The sequence below is a fragment of the Entelurus aequoreus genome, linkage group LG07 (genome assembly GCF_033978785.1).
Source record: "Entelurus aequoreus isolate RoL-2023_Sb linkage group LG07, RoL_Eaeq_v1.1, whole genome shotgun sequence".
NCBI lineage: Eukaryota > Metazoa > Chordata > Actinopteri > Syngnathiformes > Syngnathidae > Entelurus > Entelurus aequoreus.
The window spans coordinates 24,026,089-24,051,161 of NC_084737.1; the positions used below are offsets into that span (position 1 = coordinate 24,026,089).

Here is a 25,073-nt window from a genome sequence, read left to right on the forward strand (position 1 = left end):
CTCACCAAGTGTTACTAAACTGCCAAGAAAAAAGAGAAGAAAAAGATTAATAGTTTCGGGTGGATAATAGGACACACATGTGAAAAAGCTCAAATCGACAATATTAAAGTTAGCACTACAGTACCAATCCCTGCAATACCACCGTGGATGTACGACAACATAGATGTAGATATGCAATTATTAAATAATATAAAGGGAATAAGCGGTAGGAAATGGATGGATGGATGGATGGAAGTTTAAACAGTTACCACTTACCAGATAGAACAATGGATTGAGGAAACGTATTTATACAATATCATAATATATACAGATGTATCAAAAAGTAAAAATTATAAAGTAGGAGCACGTAGGATACAAAGCATTATATATATATATATATTTTATTTATTTTTTATTTTTTTAAATTTATTTATTTATTTTATTTTATTTTATTTTATTTTATTTTATTTTATTTTATTTTATTTTATTTCTATTTTTATTTTTTTAAAGACAGGGTTAAATAAAATAATATAGAGTAGGGTTCCATCTCGGTCCACACTCCATATCTAAAGGTGGCGGTAATGCACACCAGAAGGTTGCTTACCAACCGCCATTAAACCAAAAAAAAAAAGGGGAAGAAGAAGGTGGTAAAAACAAAATGGCGTTTGATGAAGAAGGCCTAAATGTGGGGATTATAGTTGTTTATCTTTAATCAGTACATACATGTGCACATATATGTCGTTTGATAGAGTAAACATCGTCAATAATTGTTTGTATCCGGATACATTAGTCTGAGCGCCTTTTGACGCTTCTCGTGCTTGCTAGTTAACCTAAACTAGCTTGTTAGCCATCTTAGTTTGCTATCTTAGCTTGTTAGTTGCTAACAAAAACGCGACAAATTCGTACAAGGATGCGCGGATTAAGAACACAGAACTAGTTATCAAAAATGTCGCTACGCAGAAATCTAGTGTGAGTGTAAAGTGTTGTGATTGTGTGAACAAGTGTGAAAGAACGATAGCAGAGTACGAGGAGGAACTTTGTCCAACAAAAGAGGAGAAGGAGCGACAACATCAACTACTGGACGCTGTTTTCAAGAAACATCAAGTTGTGTTACACAGAACAGGTTTGTTTACTTCTTACTCTCACATGTTTGCTAACTTTATATTTATTTATTACCACCATTCTTAAATTTGTTGTATGTAAGAATGTGGGTGTTCTTGTGAAGATGATGCACGTATGCCTGGTACAGGGGTCCCCAAACTACGTCCATAATCCGGCCTGCGGGAAGTCCCAAATTTAAAAATATTTTATTTTTATTTATTTATATATACCTTTTTTTAAATATGTCGTTTATAATCCATTTCCTACCGCTTGTTACTCTCTGTAGAAAATAAAGATGAGTGACACCTCTCACATCGAATACACAATCTTCACAGCCTTCGTTCAGTCCGATTAAGATGACTAAACATTTTAGCTAGTTTTGATGGTATTTGAACACTGATACAGTTTGCAGTTAAATAAAGGATGAGGGATCATCCCAGTAAACAAACTAAAGACTTTATAAACAAGTTGTGACAACGTTCACGACACATCGCCTGCTGGATGTTTCCTCACCTTATTAATTATCAGTCACAGCAGCTGATGGACGCTGTATTGAGAAAATAAAAGCAACATCAAATAGTTTTTCTCCTTCACTGTATACCTCTAGTGTGGGGACAAGTGCGTATGTCTCCAATATTGTCCACACCTGTCTCCATCTAAACACAGCAGTGTGCTCTTAAACGCACATTGCACATTGGTCGGGGGTGGGGCGGGGGGGCATGGTTAATAGGGCAGTATATTTACAGCTAGAATTCACCAACTCAAGTATTTCATATATATATATATATATATATATATATATATATATATATATATATATATATATATATATATATATATATATATATATATATATATATATATATATATATATATATACTACCGTTCAAAAGTTTGGGGTCACATTGAAATGTCCTTATTTTTGAAGGAAAAGCACTTTACTTTTCAATGAAGATAACTTTAAACTAGTCTTAACTTTAAACAAATACACTCTCATTTACCACATTGCTAATGTGGTAAATGACTATTCTAGCTGCAAATGTCTGTTTTTTGGTGCAATATCTACATAGGTGTATAGAGGCCCATTTCCAGCAACTATCACTCCAGTGTTCTAATGGTACAATGTGTTTGCTCATTGGCTCAGAAGGCTAATTGATGATTAGAAAACCCTTGTGCAATCATGTTCACACATCTGAAAACAGTTTAGCTCGTTACAGAAGCTACAAAACTGACCTTCCTTTGAGCAGATTGAGTTTCTGGAGCATCACATTTGTGGGGTCAATTAAACGCTCAAAATGGCCAGAAAAAGAGAACTTCCATCTGAAACTCGACAGTCTATTCTTGTTCTTAGAAATGAAGGCTATTCCACAAAATTGTTTGGGTGACCCCAAACTTTTGAAAGGTAGTGTATATATATATATTTATTTTATTATACATATAAATAAAATATTTATTTTATTATACATATAAATAAAATAAATACTTGAATTTCAGTGTGGCAGTATTGTCCTGTTTAACTTCTCCGTTCATGACTGAGTATATCATTTCGGCCAACATGTTCAATGGAGAAGTCTGTTCTACAAAATGTACAGGCAACATACATACCCCTTCCCCTTCGAACTGTCCTAGATGAACTGAAATTCTTGTTTCCATTCGTTTTGGAACTTGCAAGCGTATTTCTTCATCTTGCTCGTCGACGGCGTTGCAATGTCTGTAACTTCCTCGTTCTTCTGCTTCGTCTCCTTGTTGTGTGCGCAGTTGTGCACTCTACTCTCTAAAAGCCGTAGATGTTATGACGTCATTGGGCAGGCAAGCTGTTTATATTGTGGGAAAGCGGACGTGAGAATAGGCTGTCCCCACTCAGGTCCGCATTGAGCTGGAGGGGGCGTGGCCTCCAGCTCCGGCTGAATACCGTGAATTTGTCGGAAGAAATTTTCTCCCGGGAGGTTATCGGGAGAGGCGCTGGATACCGGGAGTCTCCCGGTAAAACCGGGAGGGTTGGCAAGTATGCACACTAGGACCAATTTAGTCTTGCCAATCAACCTATCCCTAGTTCATTACAAGTAAAAAGACAAGGGTGGTCACGGTATAGCTCGGTTGGTAGAGTGGCCGTGCCATCAACCTGAGGGTTGCAGGTTCGATCCCCACTTCCGCCATCCTAGTCACTGCCGTTGTGTCCTTGGGCAAGACACTTTACCCACCTGCTCCCAGTGCCACCCACACTGGTTTAAATGTAACTTAGATATTGGGTTTTCACTATGTAAAGCGCTTTGAGTCACTAGAGAAAAGCGCTATATAAATATAATTCACTTCTTGCCGTCGATGTTGGTCAATTCTTTAGGCCATTACGGCAAATGACAGGGCAGTCGCGGCTTTTGCCGCAGTTGCCGAGGTCAAATTCGAGCCCTGATAATGACATAGGCTCATAACATGCAACACAAGATATTTTGAGCCTTCTTTTGATATAATGTTAATTGCTTACAGCTTATGAAAACATTGAATTGAAAATCTCAGAAAATGTTGGGTTTTCAAAAACTGTAAGCCTAAAAATGTATAATACATAATCTCACTTTGCATTTTATGTGTTTTATGTGACTGTGAATGCTTACCTGTGTTAGCCCTGCGATGAGGTGGCGACTTGTCCAGGGTGTACACCGCCTTCGGCCCAAATGCAGCTGGGATAGGCTCCAGCCACCCCGCCACCCTGAGCGGGACAACCGGTAGAAAATGGATGGATGGGAGTTTCACCTGAATTATATAATGACTGAGTGAAAATGAGGTTGAAGGAAACTTGCAACTTTTCTCTGACTACCATTGAACGTTCACTTACCGAAGCGGCATCTATGTGGCAACTTGTTGTAAGTTTTTTTCACCACAAACTTAGCCACTGCCTGGTGACATTGGTGGTTCCTGGCTGAGTGGTACTCTTTCCTGCTAGCGGCAGACGTGAAATTGAGCCATCACTGCCTGCTTTGAAACCAGTCAGAATATATCTCCTCATGGGCCTCTGAATGAGAAGGCATTCATTTCAATTTAACAGGTAATAGCGCTAACATTAAAGGTGGTATTAATACCTGTTGTATTTGCACCAGATGACTGCTGCCTGTGATGAGATCAGTGCGCTTCTGAAATGCTACATTCATTTATAGTTATTGCATGTTATGTGCTCAAATGTTTCAGCATATTGCTTGTATGTCCTCCACTTGATGAAGAAGCTACTTCGGAATTATTACAAGTAGCGCTGCTGCGATCCTTTCTTGTTAAATGGTGAGCGCTTATTCCGCCCGGGCGCAGCCATGTTGCTGTTTGATGTCACTAGGTGCGTAGCGCAGACCTGGGCAAAATACGGCCCGCGGGCCACATTAAGATTTTCAATCCAGCCCGACATTCTACATAATTTTTTTCAGACCTTTAACATCAAAACTGTAGCCGCCATTATGATGTGTAGTGCTGTTTTTAAATTACTGTAAGTCCTGAACTATAGAAAGTATTTCAATAGTTGAAATCTGCACTTTTGAGTGTCTTACGAGTTATGACGGTAATCTACGACACAGCAGCTCAGACGAGGAACAGAGCAGTGTGCGGGGTTTGTTTTCAGAGCAGCCAGCCCGAAACGCATGTGTTAGGAACAAATGCGGAAACAATAGATATTCTGCATAAAAGTTATAATATATCATATTGTAGGTGTTTATTACCCTTTGCATTCATATTTTGCTGTTTATGTTTTTGTTGCGTTTTGCTTGATTGTAAAAGATGTCTATCAAGGAGCTGGTCTGAGAAGTAAAAGAGCAGCGTTCATATGTTGTTAATATTCAGTGTTTTATTGTTCATAGTTAAGATTGTAAATCCCCCTTTCTTTATTTTAATGTACATTTTGGGTGTCCCATTCAGTAAAAAAAATTTAAAATTCCATTCCGTTTTTTTTTAGGTAACCTGTCATAACTTTAAAAAAAATTCTATAGGGCATTGTTTATTTTTGTTATTAGTGTTCCTGAGAAAAAGTGACTCAAACACACATACTGTACAGCAGATTTTTACCGCTATGTGTGTATTTATAATTTATTAAACCAAGCGCTTGGCTCCGTTTACACCGAGCAGAAATCTCCAGAGCAAAGTCTGTGTAGTTTGTCCGCCATGATTTTAGAGCAAAACGACGCTAGTGTGCATGCGCCTGACTCCGTTTTCTGGAAGTAAGCAGTGTTGCCTAAAATCCATTAATAAATGACGGTTTTTCGGGCAGCACAGGGGTTAGTGCATGTGCCTCACAATACGAAGGTCCTGAGTAGTCCTGAGTTCAATCCCGGGCTCGGGATCTTTCTGTGTGGAGTTTGCATGTTCTCCCCGTGACTGCGTGGGTTCCCTCCGGGTACTCCGGCTTCCTCCCACCTCCAAAGACATGCACCTGGGGATAGGTTGATTGGCAACACTAAATTGGCCCTAGTTTGTCTGTCAATCTGTGTTAGCCCTGCGATGAGGTGGCGACTTGTCCAGGGTGTACCCCGCCTTCCGCCCGCATGCAGCTGAGATAGGCTCCAGCACCCCCGCGACCCCAAACGGGACAAGCGGTAGAAAATTGATGGATGGCTGGATGGTTTTTCGGTAATTAAAAAATTAGACGTATTACCTTTGAGACACTTGTGATTTAGGGCTATATAAATAAACATTGATTGATTGATTGATTGACTAACCGCCGGCAATTTTATCACGGTTTATCATTATACCGTTCACTGTTACATGTGTTTATTAATGACCCAAAATATAGAGGAATGGACTGGACTACAAAGTCATGTGCCTCATATCCTCCAGCACATCCTTCAAGCACACTTACGTAACAAAAATTTAGTTTTCATCTTAATTAAGAGGTGGATTAATTTAGCCATAGCTGCTTGCGTCTTTGTAAAAAAAAAAAAAAAAAAAAATACTGATAAAAACAGTGTTGAGTCGTGTTTCCCAGTAAACATTCGATACGTATAATTTATGTCTTAATCTAAGAGTACAGTTGATACTTTCTGGCAAAGTTCGACACATTGTTTGCATCACTACTTCTACAGCTAATATGAACAGGCTAGTTACTTATAGCCACATGCTAACTAGCTAGCTACCGCTTCGTAGGTTAAAAATCGAATTGCAACTTTTCAACTGTGAAGCTAGGTGTACAACAGAGCCAAAACTATTATGTTACTTAATTTAATTGTACTCTTATACTATTTTACCCTTAAAAACCACTACTTATATTAACATTGGCTAACGGTTAAACAGAGAAAAAGGGTCTGTTATTCAGAAGATAATTTTAACGAAAGCCCCCCCAAACAAATACATTCATAACGAGCAATATGTTCAAAACAACATTTCAGTATTTACCGGACCAAATGGTGCACCGGATTATAAGGCTTACTGCCAACGAATGGTCTATTTTTTATCTTTTTTTATACATTAGGTGAACCGGATTATAGGGAGCATTAAAGGAGTCATATTATTAGTATTATTTTCTAAATGGAAAACACTTCCTTGTGGTCTACATAACATGTAATGGTGGTTCTTTGGTCAAAATGTTGCATAGATTATGTTTTACGGATCATCTTCAAGCCGCTTTCTGACAGTCGCTTCCGGATGCGCCATTTTGTGGGCGGTCTTATTTACGTGGCTCACCTTCGACAGCGTCTTCTCCCCGTCAGCTTTGTTGTAGCGGTGTAGCGTGCAAGGACGGGAATAGAAGAAGAGTCAAAAGATGGAACTAACTGTTTAAATGACATTCAGAATTTACTTAAATCAATAACGGAGCAGCATCTCCTCATCTGGAAACAACCACACCGGAAATGTGTACCGTGAAAAACTGTCTGACCGGAACTCTCTAATCATGGCGAGTTTACTGACAGATATAAGTAAGAACTTTACACTACTTTATATTAGAAATGGCAACAGCTGAGGATGAATGTCCCATAACAAGAAGATAGAGAAAAAGAAGAAGCTTATCGACTACAGTGTCGGCACGGACTACAAAGACAGAAGCGCGCAATTTTTCAGGATTTATGCAGATCCCAAATACAGATCAGCAGGTACCAGAAGGTAATAAAAGTTGCTTTTGCATAATATTGCGAAACAAAACACCAGATAATATGTCTTACCTTATACACACACCATAATAATACTCGTATGTTGAAGGACATCAAGCGGTGCGGCTTCATAGCTTACCAAAGTCGTACTAAAACATTTTGATGGATTTTTAAGCGCCGTGTGTAATGTTCTATATTTTCAATGGAACATATAAACTGTTGGTGCTGTTTACTTGAGTCATATTGCCATCATAGTGCAGTCTACACTTATCTCTTATGTTTGACTGCTATCTTCTAGTCACACTTATCATGTCACCATGTACCAAATAAAATAGCTTGGAGGTGGGTAAGCTTAACTTATTCCTTATATTAGACGCACCGGGTTATAAGGCGCACTGTTCAGTTTTGAGAGAAAAAAATGATTTTAAGTGCGCCTTATAGTCCGGAAAATACGGTACTTTTGATATCTGGGACTTATCTTAGTCCATTTTTAAAATAAATTGTTTTACGTAAGTTATAGTCTCCTCACTTTATCCAGACAGTTGCTAAGACAAAAGACCCTGAGAGGACTTTGCTCTTTAAAAGGGAAATCCCGAACATATTCACTGCAGCAGGACTGTATAGCGATATGCCTAAAAATAAAATCTCGTGATTTTTTACCCCGCAGAATAAAATTTTCCGCTTTTTCAACCTAGTTGTAAAAAATAAAAAAAAATAAAAAATACAAATGACAGATAATTGAAAACAAGTTTTTATTTTATTTTATCAAAAAAAAAGTAGTGTGAAATGACACTGCATACACCGCTTCAGCAAAATTATAATCTGGATAATGTTCTTTTTAGACCAGATATAAATTGTCTTTTTTATGGAATAATTTTCAGAGAACAAAATTATGAGCTTATCTTTTTTTTGTAAACTGAATTTAATAGGAAAAACATGAAGAAAAAAGTATTTTCTGACTTATACTTCTGTCTTGGAAAAAATACTTCTGTTAACAAAAATGCAACATTGCATGCAAATAAATAATGATCTCCAACATTCAGATTCATAGTGAAGACTTAAAGGCCTACTGAAATGATTTTTTTTTATTTAAACGGGGATAGCAGATCTATTCTATGTGTCATACTTGATCATTTCACGATATTGCCATATTTTTGCTGAAAGGATTTAGTATAGAACAACAACGATAAAGATCGCAACTTTTGGTATCTGATAAAAAAAAGGCTTGCCCCTACCAGAAGTAGCGTGACGTAGTCAATTGAACATATACGCAAAGTTCCCTATTGTTTACAATGATGGCCGCATGAAGTGAGAGAGATTCGGACCGAGAAAGCGACGATTTCCCCATTAATTTGAGCAAGGATGAAAGATTTGTGGATGAGTAAAGTGCAAGTGAAGGACTAGTGGGGAGTGGAAGCGATTCAGATAGGGAAGATGCTGTGAGAGCCGGGGGTGACCTGATATTCAGCTGCGAATGACTAAAACAGTAAATAAACACAAGACATATATATACTCTATTAGCCACAACACAACCAGGCTTATATTTAATATGCCACAAATTAATCCCACATAAAAACACCTAGGTGTTTGTTATGCTAGCTCCTAGCTACTAGCTACTAGCTCAAGCTAGTTATAGCTCGAGCGGGTAATATGGACAGGATCTCGTATATATAACTCACCAATACAATTCAAACACCTGCACAACACACACACTCACTCAGCCGAAAGAACCGTTCACCTAACCCAAGGTTCATAAAGCTTATATATTTAACCAAAGTTACGTACATGACACGCATGTACGGGCAAGCAATCAAATGTTTGGAAGCGCGCGGGTGGGACCTGATATTCAGCTGGGAATGACTACAACAGTAAATAAACACAAAACATATATATACTCTATTAGCCACAACACAACCAGGTTTATATTTAATATGCCACAAATTAATCCTGCATAACAAACACCTAAATGTTTGTTATGCTAGCTCCTAGCTACTAGCTCGAGCTAGTTATAGCAAGCGATCAATTATTTGGAAGCGTACTCACGGTATCGCGTCTGCGTCTGTTAACGAAGTCAAAGTCCTCCTGGTAAGAGTCTCTGTTGTCCGAGTTCTTCGATCTTGACTGCATCTTTCGGGAATGTAAACAATGAAACACCGACTGTGTTGTGTTGCTGACTTCCCTCGCAAAATACTCCACTTCGCACCGACTTTCTTCTTTGCTTGCTCAGCTTCTTTCTCCATAATGCAATGAACAGATTGCAACAGATTCACCAACACAGTTGTCCAGAGTACTGTGGAATAATGATGAAAACAGCTATTTCGTATTGGCTTCAATGGGGAAGCCATACCTGTGTTCTACTGGCTACGTCCCGCGCATGCGTCATCCTCAAAGGCGTTTTGAACCGGAAGTTCCCCGGGAAAATTCAAAATTGCACTTTATAAGTTAACCCGGCCGTATTGGAATGTGTTGCAATGTTAAGATTTCATCATTGATATATAAACTATCAGACTGCGTGGTCGGTAGTAGAGGGTTCCAGTAGGCCTTTAAAAACTTCTGTCTTGAATAAAATACTTCTGTAAAAAAAAATTGTATTATATATTGTATGCAAATGTATAAAAAAGTAAAACATAAAGAAAACTATAGTTTTAAGGAAATCAAGTGGATAAACGCCAGCTTTTTTCCATTCGCTCGTCTTAGTGGTGGAAAATTACTTTTAAAAAGTAATTATAGTTTCTCATTACCTTACCAAATATAAATGAATTACAATAGGATTTACTCTTTCATAAATGTATTTTAATTACTAGGGAAAATAATGAATGCTTTATTTTTTTTTTTTAAATACTTCAAATACCTGGCTTATGCAATTGACAGACGTTGCTATCAGCATACTTCAGTCATCAACAATTATATCATCTGAGAAATGGACATTGTAACAGTGTAGGTCTGACTTCGTAGGATGTAGGATATGTACAGCGAGCGGTGAACATAGTGAGCTCAGAAAGCATAAGAACAAGTATATACATTTGATTATTTACATTTGATTATTTACAATCCAGGGAGGTGGGATGTGGTGGGGGGAGGGGGTTAGGCTAGGGTTGTAGCTGCCTGGAGGTGTTCTTTTAGTGCGGTTTTGAAGGAGGATAGAGATGCACTTTCTTTAACACCTGTTAGGAGTGCATTTCATATTGCTGTGGCATAGAAGGAGAATGAGTTAAGACCTTTCTTAGATTGGAATCTGGGTTTGACGTGGTTTGTGGAGCTCCCCCTGGTGTTGTGGTTATGGCGGTCATTTACGTTCTGGAAGTAGTTTGACATGTACTTCAGTATCAGGGACGCGTAGCGAATTTTATAGACAAGGCTCAGTGCAAGTTGTTTTACTCTGTCCTCCACCCTGAGCCAGCCCACTTTGGAGGAGTGGGTAGGAGTGAGGTTTGAGGACTACAGAAGCTCCTTGGGGCAAGAAATATGCTGGAGAAAGAGGAGGAAAAAAACGATTTTAAAATGTTTTAAAGGCCTACTGAAATGAATTTTTTTTATTTAAACGGGCATAGCAGATCCATTCTATGTGTCATACTTGATCATTTCGCGATATTGCCATATTTTTGCTGAAAGGATTTAGTATAGAACAGGGGTCCTCAAGTACAAATCTTGAAGGTCCACAAATGTTATTTTGAAACAGGCTGGGTCCGTTTATTATCGGTCAAGCTTATATAGTAGCAGGAGGTAGGTAGTAGTTTAACATATTCTTAAAATTAACAAAAATTAAATAAATATCCAATAAAACACATTAAAGATTTTCTTTGAAAAAAAAAAAAAAAGAACTTAAATAAAACTTTCAGTTTTAACAAAAAATAAATACTTTTAAACACAACCCTCCTATCCCTGGTAAACGAATGACCTCAACAGATTTATGTGCAAATATAACTATAGTACAGTACATCCCCATTGTGTAAAACACAGCTGCTCAATGGGAGAATTGGGCTCTTGGGGGTTGAAGCCAAGACTTTGAACTTTGGCACAAAAGGTGTGATGGCCAGGCGGAGACACTGATCCAGGTGTTCATTGGTCAGTCTGCTGCGGTACTTGTTCTTCACAATGTTCATTGTAGTGAAGGCAGACTCACAGCTGTATGTTGAGCCAAACATTGTGAGGATGTGACAGGCCATCTTATGCAGCAGAGGGAACTTGGAAGGAATGACCAGCTTTGACCAGAAGGTGATGGCGTCACACTGAGCCTCTTTCAGTGCGACACTTTCTTGGAGGTCAATGAGCTCAGTCTGCAGTGAAGCAGCTCTGGTCCATGGGAAGACTTGTTTTGCTTCTGCAGAGAACGCACTCACATTTCTGATCAGGAATGGGTTTTCAATGAACAGCAGGACTTGTTTTCCCAAAATGAAGCTATCAAAGCGAGTCTTGAAATTTGCAATGAGTTTTTCCAAGAATTCCAAATGGCACTGATGAGCTCCCTCTCCTTTGGTCAATTCCAGAAGTTTGGGGAAGTGGAGCAGTTCCTCCTGTAGATACACAGTTTAAATATATATTAGGAACAAAGCTTAAAAATAGGTATGAATTATCAAGTGGAAGAAAATAGTGTGTGGTAGAAAATAATAATAACAAATTAGTTACCTGTATGTCACTTTTGAAAAGCTCCAGCTTCCTCTGGAAGGCACAGACTTCTGACATCAGCTCACACACTGTGTTCTTCTTCCCCTGTAGCTTGAGATTTAGGTCATTGAGATGGGAGGTTATATCAGCGAAAAATGCCACAGCTTCCATTTTCCCAGCATTTTGCAGAAATTCCAGGAACTGTTTTGCTTTTGCGCTATTTTGCTGGGACAGAAACACTTGCAGCTCTTCTCTAATGGCCCAAAAACGCTCCAGGACCCTGCCTTTGCTCAGCCATCTGACGTTGTTGTGCACGAGCAAATCATCAAAAGCAGCATCTACCTCTGTTAGGAATGTGCGCAGCAAGCGGTGCTGCAGTGCAGATGATGCTCTCAAGAAGTTTATGAGTTTCATCATTGTTGTCATGATTTCAGAGTACACTTCTCCAAGACTTGCACAAAGGACAGACTGGTGGATTATGCAGTGATAAGATATATCAGGCCAGGGTGGTGTTCTCTCAGACGCGGAACCAGTCCCTTCTCTCTCCCCAACATGGCTGGAGCTCCATCAGTAGCAATGGACACAACTTTCTTCAGATCTATCCCTTTTTCATTCAGCATTTCTGATATTGCTTTATAGATGTCTTCTCCCCTTGTTTGTCCACTGAGGTTTGCCAGGCCCAAAACATCTTCAATAAACTCCCCCTTTTCCTCATCATAATACCTCACAAACACCAACAACTGAGCATTGTCAGTGGTGTCAGTGGACTCATCCACTGCTAGGGATATGCACTCTGCGTTTTTTATTCCATCACAAAGCTGCTTGGACAAATCACCAGCCAGTATTTCAGTACGTCTGGTAGCTGTGGCATCAGAGAGTGGGATTTGATTTATTTTAGCTGTCATTTCCTCCTTTTCTTTGCCTTCAAACATGGCACCCATCACTTCAGTCAAGCATTCTTTAATTATTTCTGCATCAGAGAATGGCTTCTTGTGTTTACCCAAAACCCATGCCACTCTGAGTGAGCACTCTGTTGCTATTTGTTGTTGTGTCATAGATTTAACAAAAATCTTGCTTGATGTTTCATATGACTTTTTCAGCCTCATGATTTCTTTTTTTCCTCAGCTCTGAATCATGAGGAAATGTCTCTTCAAATTTGCGGTGCTCTTTCAGATAGTGACGTTTTAGATTTTCACTTTTCACCAGAGCAACAGTACTGTTGCATATTAGACACATTGGTCTGGTACTTGCAGTAGGTAGGATGAAAACATATTGCTCTGTCCATCCTTCCTTGAAACGTCGGTTTTCCCTGTCCACCTTTCTTTTACCAGCCTGAGCCAACTTGGAGCATGCCATTGTGATTTGATTCACATTCAGTGACTGACGAGTGAACAGTTAGCAAAGTAGCAATGCGAGACAACTGTGTGCATGCAGCGAAAGGTTCCATGCATGGGGCATGAGCGCTGTGTGACCCAGGTGGTAACAGCCTATCAGCGCGTCGTTGTGATAGAGATGACAACCCATACTCTGATTGGCTGATTCCGCAGCCAATCAGAGTGGCGTTCTCTCGCTCTCACTCCGTCTCTCTCTCTCTCACTCTCTCTGAGAGAGCGAGAGAGAGACGGAGTGAGTGAGACACGGAGGAGAAGTGTAAACTAAACGTGGAGATATTTGACTAAAAACAACAAAGAACGTTGACTTGCGCTAGCGATAACTCAAAGATAAATACAATTATATTTTTTATAATAATTATAATTATAAAAAAAAAAAGAAACAATTTTTTTTTTTCTTTTTTTTTTTAATACTATAATTTGTGCTGGGCCTGGACGGACGCGTCGCTGGGTCCGGACATGGACCGCGGTCCGCCTGTTGAGGATCACTGGTATAGAACAACGAAGATAAAGTTCGCAACTTTTGGTCGCTGATAAAAAAAGTCTTGCCTATACCGGAAGTAGCGTGACGTCACAGGAGGAAGAATTCCTCACAATTCCCCGTTGTTTACAATGGAGCGAGAGAGATTCGGACCGAGAAAGCGACGATTACCACATTAATTTGAGCGAGGATGAAAGATTTGTGGATGAGGAACGTTAGAGTGAAGGACTAGAGGCAGTGCAGGGTGTTCCTTTTTTCGCTCTGACCGTAACTTAGGTACAAGGTCTCATTGGATTCCACACACTCTCCTTTTTCTATTGTGGATCACGGATTTGTATTTTAAACCACCTCGTATACTATATCCTCTTGAAAACGCAAGAGAACGCAAAATGGACATTCACAGTGACTTTTATCTCCACGACAATACATCGTTGACACACTTTAGCTACGGAGCTAACGTGATAGCATCGGTCTCAAATGCAGATAGAAACAACATTTTAAAAAACCCTGACTGGAAGGATAGACAGAAGATCAACAATACTATTAAACCATGAACATGTAAATACACGGTTAATAATTTCCAGCTTGGCGAAGCTTAACAATTGAAGCTAACTAACTTAGCTACGTAGCTAACGTGATAGCATCAGTCTCAAATGCAGATAGAAACAAAATTAAAAAAAAAAACCCTGCCTGAAGGATAGACAGAAGATCAACAATACTATTAAACCATGAACATGTAAATACACGGTTAATAATTTCCAGCTTGGCGAAGCTTAACAATTGAAGCTAACTAACTTAGCTACGTAGCTAACGTGATAGCATCAGTCTCAAATGCAGATAGAAACAAAATAAAAAAAACCCTGACTGGAAGGATAGACAGACAATCAACAATACTATTAAACCATGAACATGTAAATACACGGTTAATAATTTCCAGCTTGGCGAAGCTTAACAATTGAAGCTAACTACTGAGCGGCGGCGGGCGTTGTAGCTTTCGACGACACTCCGGCCGCCATCAGAGTCGGCAAGAAACATATATTTCCCCAAAATTACGTACGTGACATGCACATAGCGACACGCACGTACAAGCAAGCGATCAAATGTTTGGAAGCCAAAGCTGTACTCACGGTAGTGCGTCAGCTATTCACCTCAAACACAACACAAAATGTACTGTGGTTTTACAACGTCTTACTGTAAATGGAAAAACAGCACCAATGTTATTTTTTAAATTTATTCTGGCAACAGAGCTGCCAGTTTTTTACAGTCAAAAAATGTGCGACCCTTTTTACGTTTACAGTACGGTACAGTAAAAACAACAAGCATAGATTTTACCATGAAAAAAAGCGCTCCGTTGACAGAATTTTACTGTAATAAAAAAAAGAGTTGTTTTTTTCCCCCACTTAAAGTTAATATGCTGTAAAAAAAAACAAAAAACGCCATGAATATAACCCCTAAAACCTACAGTGAACAATTTGATGGTTAATTTGCTTTGAAATCATAGTTCAAGCATTTGTTTTAACTTTAAACCCAAAAGTTGTTTGGAAAATATGATGATACAATATTTGTTGCAATATTGGTTGATATTAAAGTTTAAAAAATTTGCAATTTCATGCAGTACGTACATTTTTTTTCTGTCCAAACGGAAAGAACAAATACATTTAGTAAGCAAAGATATTGTACCTTCCTTCAAAGGCCATATAAAATGATGTGGCGGGCCAGACCTGGCCTCCGGGCCTTGAGTTTGATACCTGTGTTGTAGACGATTTAAATACTAGTGTGATAATACTAGTGTGTTTGCAAATTTGACTCTGACTAGCGCAGGGGTCGGCAACCCGCGGCTCTAGAGCCGCATGCGGCTCTTTAGCGCCGCCCTAGTGGCTCTCTGAAGCTTTTTAAAAAATGTATGAAAAATGGAAAAAGATGAGGGGGAAAAAAATATATTTTTTGTTTTAATATGGTTTCTGTAGGAGGACAAACATGACACAAACCTCCCTAATTGTTATAAAGCACACTGTTTGTATTAAACATGCTTCACTGATTCGAGTATTTGGCGAGCGCCGTTTTGTCCTACTAATTTTGGCGGTCCTTGAACTCACCTTAGTATGTTTCCATGTATAACTTTCTCCGACTTTCTAGGACATGTTTTATGCCACTTCTTTTTCTGTCTCATTTTGTCCACCAAACTTTTAACGTTGTGCGTGAATGCACAAAGGTGAGTTTTGTTGATGTTATTGACTTGTGTGTAGTGCTAATCAGGCATATTTGGTCACTGCATGACTGCAAGCTAATCGATGCTAACATGCTATTTAGGCTAGCTATATGTACATATTGCATCATTATGCCTCATTTGTAGCTATATTTGAGCTCATTTAGTTTCCTTTAAGTCTTCTCAATTCAATGTATATCTCATGACACACTATCTGTATGTAATATGGCTTTTAATTTGTTGCGGCTCCAGACAGATTTGTTTTTGTATTTTTGCTCCAATATGGCTCTTTCAACATTTTGGGTTGCCGACCCCTGGACTAGCGGAAGAATGCATCTTCAACGCAGTGTAGCATTCTAGCTAGCGAAACAGGTCCCTGAACACAGAAGGACTTTAAAAGCAAATAAAAAATGATTTAAATCAGACCCATGAGTAGGAAATAATTGAATTGACATTGTTACATCGCCATCCTGTTTTTTTGTCTGATTATAATTGTGATCAAAAATTGAATCATTCAATGATTTTCAAAAGATGCTAAGTATCAGTATCAGCATTGCTATGGCTGATACTGCCCCTGTAACTGCTTGGTGTCTGAGCCATACCAGCATTTTAGTACCAACCACAAAATATGCTAAGTAGCAAACGAAACAATAAGTGTTTAGTACATTTTAACTGAAGTGTAGATAGAACCATGTTACAACAGGAAGTTGTATCCTTCCTCTTGTGTTAGCTTTCTGTTACCATCTCTTATGTTAACGGCTCGGTTTAGACCCATGTCTTAAAGGCCTACTGAAACCCACTACTACCGACCACGCAGTCTGATAGTTTATATATCAATGATGAAATCTTAACATTGCAACACATGCCAATACGGCCGGGTTAACTTATAAAGTGCAATTTTAAATTTCCCGCCACACTTCCGGTTGAAAACGTCTAGATATGATGACGTATGCGCGTGACGTCAATGGTTGATACGGAAGTATTCGGACCCATTGAATCCAACACAAAAAAGCTCTGTTTTCCTCCCAAAGTTCCACAGTATTCTGGACATCTGTGTTGGTGAATCTTTTGCAATTTGTTTAATGAACAATGGAGACTGCAAAGAAGAAAGCTGTAGGTGTGATCGGTGTATTAGCGGCGGACTACAGCAACGCAACCAGGAGGACTTTGAGATGGATAGCAGACGCGCTACCGTGAGTACAGCTTTGGCTTCCAAACATTTGATCGCTTGCCCGTACGTGCGTGTCGCTATGTGCATGTCACGTACGTAACTTTGGGGAAATATATGTTTTTTGCCGACTCTGATGGCGGCCAGGGTGTCGTCGAAAGCTACAATGCCCGCCGCCGCTCCTTAGCTAAGTTAGCTTCAATGGCGTCGTTAGCAACAGCATTGTTAAGCTTCGCCAAGCTGGAAATTATTAACCGTGTATTTACATGTCCATGGTTTAATAATATTGTTGATCTTCTGTCTATCCTTCCAGTCAGGGGTTTATTTATTTTGTTTCTATCTTCATTTGAGCCCGATGCTATCACGTTAGCTCAGTAGCTAAAGAGCTTCGCCGATGTATTGTCGTGGAGATAAAAGTCACTGTGAATGTCCATTTCGCGTTCTCGACTCTCATTTTCAAGAAGATATAGTATCCGAGGTGATTTAAAATACAAATCCGTGATCCACAATAGAAAAAGGAGAAAGTGTGGAATCCAATGAACCCTTGTACCTAAGTTACGGTCAGAGCGAAAAAAGATACGTCCTGCACTGCACTATAGTCCTTCACTCTCACTTTCCTCATCCACAAATCTTTCATCCTTGCTCAAATTAATGGGGTAATCGTCGCTTTCTCGGTCCGAACCTCTCTCGCTGCATTGTAAACAATGGGGAAATGTGAGGAGTCCTTCCTCCTGTGACGTCACACTACTTCCGGTATAGGCAAGGCTTTTTTTTATCAGCGACCAAAAGTTGCAAACTTTATCGTCGTTGTTCTCTACTAAATCCTTTCAGCAAAAATATGGCAATATCGCGAAATGATCAAGTATGACACATAGAATGGATCTGCTATCCCCGTTTAAATAAAAAATAATAATTTCAGTAGGCCTTTAAATCAGCTGTAAAATGCACTAAAAACAATTATCTATCATCCAATTTGTTTCTCATCTCTTGGTTACCTTGTTAGGCTTCCTTATCCATGAAAATATTGATTTAAAATATTTTTGGTGTGGGCCATTGGGCCTTTTTTTTGTCAGTATACCCCTCGATTTCAATTTAAAAAAATGGTAAAATGAACCTCAAGAGAAACGTAAAAATAAATAAAAGGTTGTTGTGTTACCTGACTATTACTGAGGGGTATTAGAACACATCTCTTGAATCAATTTGTTTTATTTATTTTTTCATTTTAATAATTTTAACTATAGTAACATCTATGTTTTTACGGGTCAATTTCGACCCATATATATTTACTTCAAGAAAAAGGCTAAAAAGTATTTTTTTCAGCAACAGAACTATAATAAAAAAACACACAATAAAAAGCAGAACAAGTCATAACACAAAATTATAGATTTGCAAGGTCAAACAAACAACAACCAACCAAGCAAATCAAACCAATAGAAATAGATTACTAGTTCCAAAACTAATAAAAAACAAAATCAGAGTAAAAATCTCTGTGTGCAAGAGCTTGCATGTGTATGTGTGTGTGTTTAGATGCACTTGCGGCAAAAAGTGACACTTTTAGTGTGTTCTTTGCAGAGATATTTCTTGCAGTTGAGGCACAATACGTTTGGGGACGGCGTGGCGAAGTTGGTAGAGTGGCCGGGCCAGCAATCGGAGGGTTGCTGGTTACTGGGGTTCAATCCCCACCTTCTACCATCCTAGTCTCGTCCGTTGTGTCCTTGGGCAAGACACTTCACCCTTGCTCCTGATGGCTGCTGGTTAGCGCCTTGCATGGCAGCTCCCACCATCAGTGTGTGAATGTGTGTGTGAATGGGTGAATGTGGAAATACTGTCAAAGCGCTTTGAGTACCTTGAAGATAGAAAAGCGCTATACAAGTATAACCCATTTATCATTTATTTATTTGTCTTTCTGTCCTTACTGCTTGGGCAGACCTGACACCTCTTTCTTTTAGAATCAGGTGGCCTGAGTGGGGTTGTGGCTCTGGCTGTTCTGGTTGGTGTTGAGGCAGAGCTGGCTGAGAAGGGAGCTGGCTGAGAAGGATGCTGGCGCGGATGCTCTTTGTGTTGCTGATGAAGTGGACAGAGTGCTAGGCGAGCTCTGCAGCTGTCTGACCAAGGCTGCAGCGTCTGGGTCTCGGGTCACCTGTACCCTTTGCTCAATGTGTGGCTTGGCAAGGGAATTTCCCAGCTCCTCAAGAAACATTCTCCGCTTGTTTTCTTTGGTTGAGTTCCACCCTTGGTGGATGTGGGTCCACAACACAAATGCATTACATGCAGACACATCGAGGATGTTGTAAAACAACCATTGGCCATCTCCTGGTCATTCGCTGGCAAGTGTAAATGGCAGTGAGCTTGTCCAGGTTGTCCACTCCTCCTTTGTTTTTGTTATAGTTGAGGATAATTGTGGGCTTTTTGTCACTTCCTGATGACACAACTGCATCTTTGTGAAGAGTAGACATAAGTATCACATTTCGGGGTTTTTTTGGAAAATATGAGACAACAGTGGTGGTGTCTGTAAAAGCAAACTTTTAGGAAAGCGAAGCCCTGTCCCTCACCTGCAAGATTTCAGCAGGCAGCTCAGGTTTATTTTTCTTCACTGTTTCCTCCTGAGAAGTTATTGTCCAAGGTCATAGCTGGTAAATAAATTGTCACAAGTGATATTGTGACCCTGCAGTCCAAGCTTGTCAGATCTTGCTCTGGTATCTCTGTTGTCAAATCTGAGGACTCTTGATATCATATGAAAGGTCTGAAGTGACATTGTTGCCCAGAACATATTTCTGCCTGTCGATGCGTCCCAGAGACTATCAGTGGCCTCATTGCAGGATCTGTACACTCCAGCAATAAGAAAAACACCAATATAAACATCCAGGTATTCCTCATTCATGTCTTTCCACATGTCGTAATGGACTTTTTTTCCTTCAAGGTTTGTCATAGCAATAAGGACTCTTTTTAGTGACAATGGCATAAATAGCTCAAAACATGTCTTGATGTCAGTGACTCTCGTCACAGCAAACCTTGAGTTTCCAGGGGTCATTTTGATGACATTTGCAGCAGCTGCCCTGCCATGTAAATCATGAGGTACTGAGCTCCAACAGAACTTACCATTTTTGGACTTGAATCTTTCAGCGGGAGTAGCTTCACCACCGGTGACCTCCTCATCAGACTCATCAGATGTGTCTGTGTCTTCTGGATGATACTCCACTTCGTCTTCCTCCTCAGAAACCTGCTCATCCATATCACTATGCGGCTCTGTGTCCTCTCCCTCATTTTCACCAAAAATATTATCCAGAACTTCTATCACTGTAAATCTTTTTTTCATTTGTGCATGCTGCAAATTGGACATGTGCACTCTGCAAGTCACCAACTCTATACTGAATTGACCTCACATGTCTGGACATGCCCGTCTTTGTTTGTTTTTGTACTGATTTCAAAACAGTGTACAACAAGGTAAAATGAGAATCCCCTAAAGCTCACATGATTGGGAGAGGAGCTGGCTGTCAGTGTGTTCAGTTTTGGCTCTTATTATTGCTTTATAATCTTATTTTTATAACTGAGTCAAAACAGACCCTAACAACACCAAGGTCATAATTTCAACCAGAACATTTTATAATTTAGTGGAAAAAAAAAAGTTGTATTTTGTTGCAATAGAGGTTCCTGATAAAGTCAAAGAGCCTTGATGCAAAAAAAGAAATGTATGTGGTTCTTGTATGCATTTAAAAACTAAAACGGGTCGGTGCCGACCCTAACACAATCCTTTCCATGTCCGGGTCGAGTGAGTTTTCAGGTGTTCAGTCTAAATAAGTCAAAGTAACCAGATATTAACAGTATATTAGCAAGGAGAAATAATAATAGTTTTGGAAAAAAAAACACTGGAAATGATGTAATATTTTACTGCATAATCCAGCAATTAAACTAGTAGCCTTTGTAGCCTGTTTTAAAATGGTTCTATTAGTAATTCTATATTAGATAATGTATCGCAAAATACATTTTAGGGCATATCGCCCATTCCTAGTAAAGTCCCCCCGCCAAGGCTTGTTTTTCTTTCCTGTGAATATTGTAAAGAGCAGCGTGTTTGTGGGCCACAGAGATTTCAAAACAGTGTAGAACTTTTTTTGGTAACACTTTAGTATGGGGAACATATTCTAAGTAACAAAGCGTAACAAAGACTTAATTTAGAGTTATTTGGACACTAGGGGAACATATAAGGGTTAGGGTTCGGGTTACTAATTAGCAATAATTCTGAGGTTATTGAGGGAAGACTCTGAGTTAATGGCTTACTGGTTATAGGATAAGGCCATGCGTAATAAGGAATTAATAAGTACCTAATAATGAGTAATTAAGAGCCAATATGTTACTTATTTGCATGTTAATAAGCAACTAATTAATGGTGAATATGTTCCCCATACTTAAGTGTTACCCTTTGTTTTAAGTGCATGTAAATGTACTGATTGCATGGTGTGAATGAGCGTAGCTGGATGTTTCTAAAACCTGTTTGTCTTCTCATGTCTTGCAGATGTCTGTGAAGAACATCTTCTCCCTGAGCAACAGGAGTTGGGTTACAGGATGGTGACAGAGGAGGCACAGCCCTCCCACATTAAGGAGGAAGACGAGGCGCCACAGACTCTGCACATTAAAAAAGAAGAGGAGTACCCGCTTGCCCCCCATTTTAAAGAGGTGGAGGAGGCTTTACACCCCCCTCACATTAAAGAGGAACGGGAGGAACAAAGCATAAGTCAGGAGGGAGAGCATCTTGAATGTTTGGAGGACTTCCCAGTGATTGGTGTGATTGTGAAGAGTGAAGATGATGAAGTCAAAGGTGAAAGTGAAAGTGAGGAGAAGAGAGAGGCGGAGCCTCCCAGCAGCAGCTCAACTCAACACATGACAACAGAAGCTGATGGAGACCACTGTGGAGGATCACAAGCAGACAAGATCTTAGCTCCACTATCAGATAGTGACGACACAACGTCTCACTCTCCTGACACTGATGATGAAGACTCTGAAGATGATAAGACATGTCACACTGACAACACACACTTTACATGTTTTCTCTGTGACAAAACTTTTAAACGCTCTAGTTGTCTTAAAAGACACATGAAAACACACACTGGAGAAAAACATTTTACTTGTTCAATCTGTGGTAAAGGTTTTATACAAAGGGAAGATTTGAAAAGACACATGAGAATACACACTGGAGAAAAACCTTTTTCCTGTTCAATATGTGGTAAAGGTTTTGCACAAAGTGAAGATTTGAAAAGACACATGAGAACACACACTGGAGAAAAACCTTTTTCCTGTTCAATATGTGGTAAAGGTTTTACACAAAGTGCTGGTTTGAAAAGACACATGAGAATACACACTGCAGACAAACCATTTATGTGCTCAATTTGTAGTAAAAGATTCACCCAGAAGGGGCATTTGAGAATGCACACAAAATTACACACTGATGAAAAACCTCTAAAAGATGGTAAATGTTTTACACAACGTCACAAATTGAAACTACACATGAGAAATCATACTGGAGAAAAACCTTTTTCATGTTCAGGTTGTGGTAAAGGTTTTACGCAAAGTCATGAAATGAAACTACACATGAGAACACACACTGGCGAAAAACCTTTTATCTGTTCAGTATGTGGTAAACGTTTTACACGTAGTACCCCTTTGAAAACACACATGAGAAGACACACTGGAGAAAAACCTTTTTCATGTTCAAGTTGTGGTAAATGCTTTATACAAAGTCACGAATTAAAAATACATTTGAGAACCCACACTGGAGAAAAACCTTTTATATGTTCAGTATGCGGTAAACGTTTTACACGTAGTACCTATTTGAAAACACACATGAGAATACACACAGGAGAGAAAGTGTTGAGTTGCAGTGTGTGTGATGAAAGATTCTCTTATAAGTACCAGTGTAAGAAACACAAGTGTGCTGGTGAGAACAGCAGCAACAAACTCTGACTTTCTAACATCCATCCATCCATCCATCTTCTTCCGCTTATCCGAGGTCGGGGTCGCGGGGGCAGCAGCCTAAGCAGGGAAGCCCAGACTTTCCTCTCCCCAGCCACTTCGTCCAGCTCTTCCCGGGGGATCCCGAGGCGTTCCCATGCCAGCCGGGAGACATAGTCTTCCCAACATGTCCTGGGTCTTCCCCGTGGCCTCCTATTGGTCGGACGTGCCCTAAACACCTCAACACAACAAGCGGCTTTACTTTGAGCTCCCCCCGGATGGCAGAGCTTCTCACCCTATCTCTAAGGGAAAGCCCGCCACCCAGCGGAGGAAACTCATTTCGGCCGCTTGTACCCGTGATCTTGTCCTTTCGGTCATAACCCAAAGCTCTAACTTTCTGACATCATTGGCACATATAACATGTGTGACATGAATGTTGTGTGTGCAATGCAATCTTTTTAATGTGCTAATATTTAGAGATAAGAAATGTAAGATTGCTGCTCTTTTTCAGTCAAGTACATGAATTGATGTACAACATTGTGTACTTTGTTAAACATGAAGGGAACATTTTGGTGAGAGTTAACAGTACACAACATATGTTGCATATAATAAACATTTTGTGTTTAGACATTCATAATTCACTTTTATACACTTTCATAATAATGTTTTATATATATTGTTTTTAAATAAATGTTACACATTTACATTTCTAATTGTAAATGATTCCATAGATTAACTTCTTTATATGATACACATTTGTTTTACATGTGTTCATTCCTTTGCTTTTGAGTACACATAAATCCCTCTTAGTTCATATTTACTAGTTCACATCTGAAACGTCTTCTGGACCACTTCTGGAAGCATATTAATATTTACTTTATACATCATTTGAGCAGTTGTGTTTTGTACAAGATCATTTACTTTTAAAATGTATGACTTTGTAATTCATTTGTTGGGTCTTTATAATGAATTCTATTATCTTTGTTACTCTCTTATGTAATATGAATATTGTTTTGTGATTGTTTTGTATGTATGTCCCCAGACCTTTATGCAATAAACAATGTTGGGAACAATAAATGTTAATATTTGTGAGTATGGATTTTGTTCTATTTGATATTTCCGTGAAGTTTGACATTTTATTCTTCATATGATGTATACATAATCATATACAATTACACTCAGTAGTGACAATTAAAGATACTTTCATCCAGTTCATTTCAGCAAAGAAAAAGAAAAGAGTAAAGTGAAATATGCTAAACAATAGAAGAATATTAATATCAGCAGTCAATATTCAAACATTGTGAAGCTGAGCTATTTTGATGGAGGAAAGATGAAAGCACATGTACCAGGAGCAGCAGCAGCAGCATTAAGAGGAAACATTTCAAATGTACTTCCAGAAATGTCAATGAAGTGGAAAAAAGAGTAAAGGTGTGAAAATAAAAGACTTCAGACTAATAGAGGAGGGAAAAGTGACATTTATAAAATAATTTAATGTATTTGATAAAACAATGGCTGCTGAGCTGTGAATGTGATGTATGAATTACAAAGTGAGGGAATATATCCCACAACCACTACAGTGTTTTCTCTCTACTGACTTTCTTGATAAATCTGATGACTTTTTAACTCATTTTTTACCAAAAGTGACTAGCTACAAATGTAGCCACTTTTTGGGGACGTTTTGGAGACATGAAAAAAGGCATCAGCTGCAGTTTATGTCGTCAATGAGCAGCGGGTGCTGCCATGAGCCCCTCCTCACAGGCGGTCAGGTGGACAGTAGCCTTGCGCAGCAGTCCCAGCTGCAGTCAGAGCAGAGAGGAGAGGGCTCATTAGTTGACATAGTTCCTGTTAATGAGCCAGTCAATAGTTTCTGTTCGCTCGTCAATGTCACAACCCTCCAGTCTATTGAACAAATGTGATATTTTAACATTTAACGATGCAGAACAAATTATTTAGATTTAAAGAAAAAACAAACTACAGAAGAGAGTTTATTTTCAGCTCTAATCATATTTAGCATTTTTAAATCACATGTAATCTCTCCTGTGACATTATTCCTCTTTCCGACAATGTCCTTTGCAATGGATTATGTAAATAGGCGATGATGTCTTCTACCAACTTTTAGGACAGCCAATAGCTGCTTTCCCTACTG

General features: G+C 39.1%; 2 protein-coding genes across 2 annotated transcripts in view; one reads left to right on the forward strand and one right to left on the reverse strand.

Annotated features, from left to right (window-relative positions):
• LOC133653563 (gastrula zinc finger protein XlCGF28.1-like) overlaps positions 1 to 25,073 on the reverse strand; it is a 119,595-nt gene that overhangs the window by 89,694 nt on the left and 4,828 nt on the right. The window lies entirely within an intron of this gene.
• Positions 497 to 23,973, forward strand: LOC133653557 (zinc finger protein OZF-like). The gene is made up of 3 exons (XM_062052976.1): positions 497 to 664; positions 982 to 1,102; positions 21,495 to 23,973. Exons 1-3 carry the CDS (start codon positions 638 to 640, stop codon positions 22,937 to 22,939), a joined length of 1,593 nt encoding a protein of 530 aa, XP_061908960.1. The 5' UTR covers positions 497 to 637; the 3' UTR covers positions 22,940 to 23,973.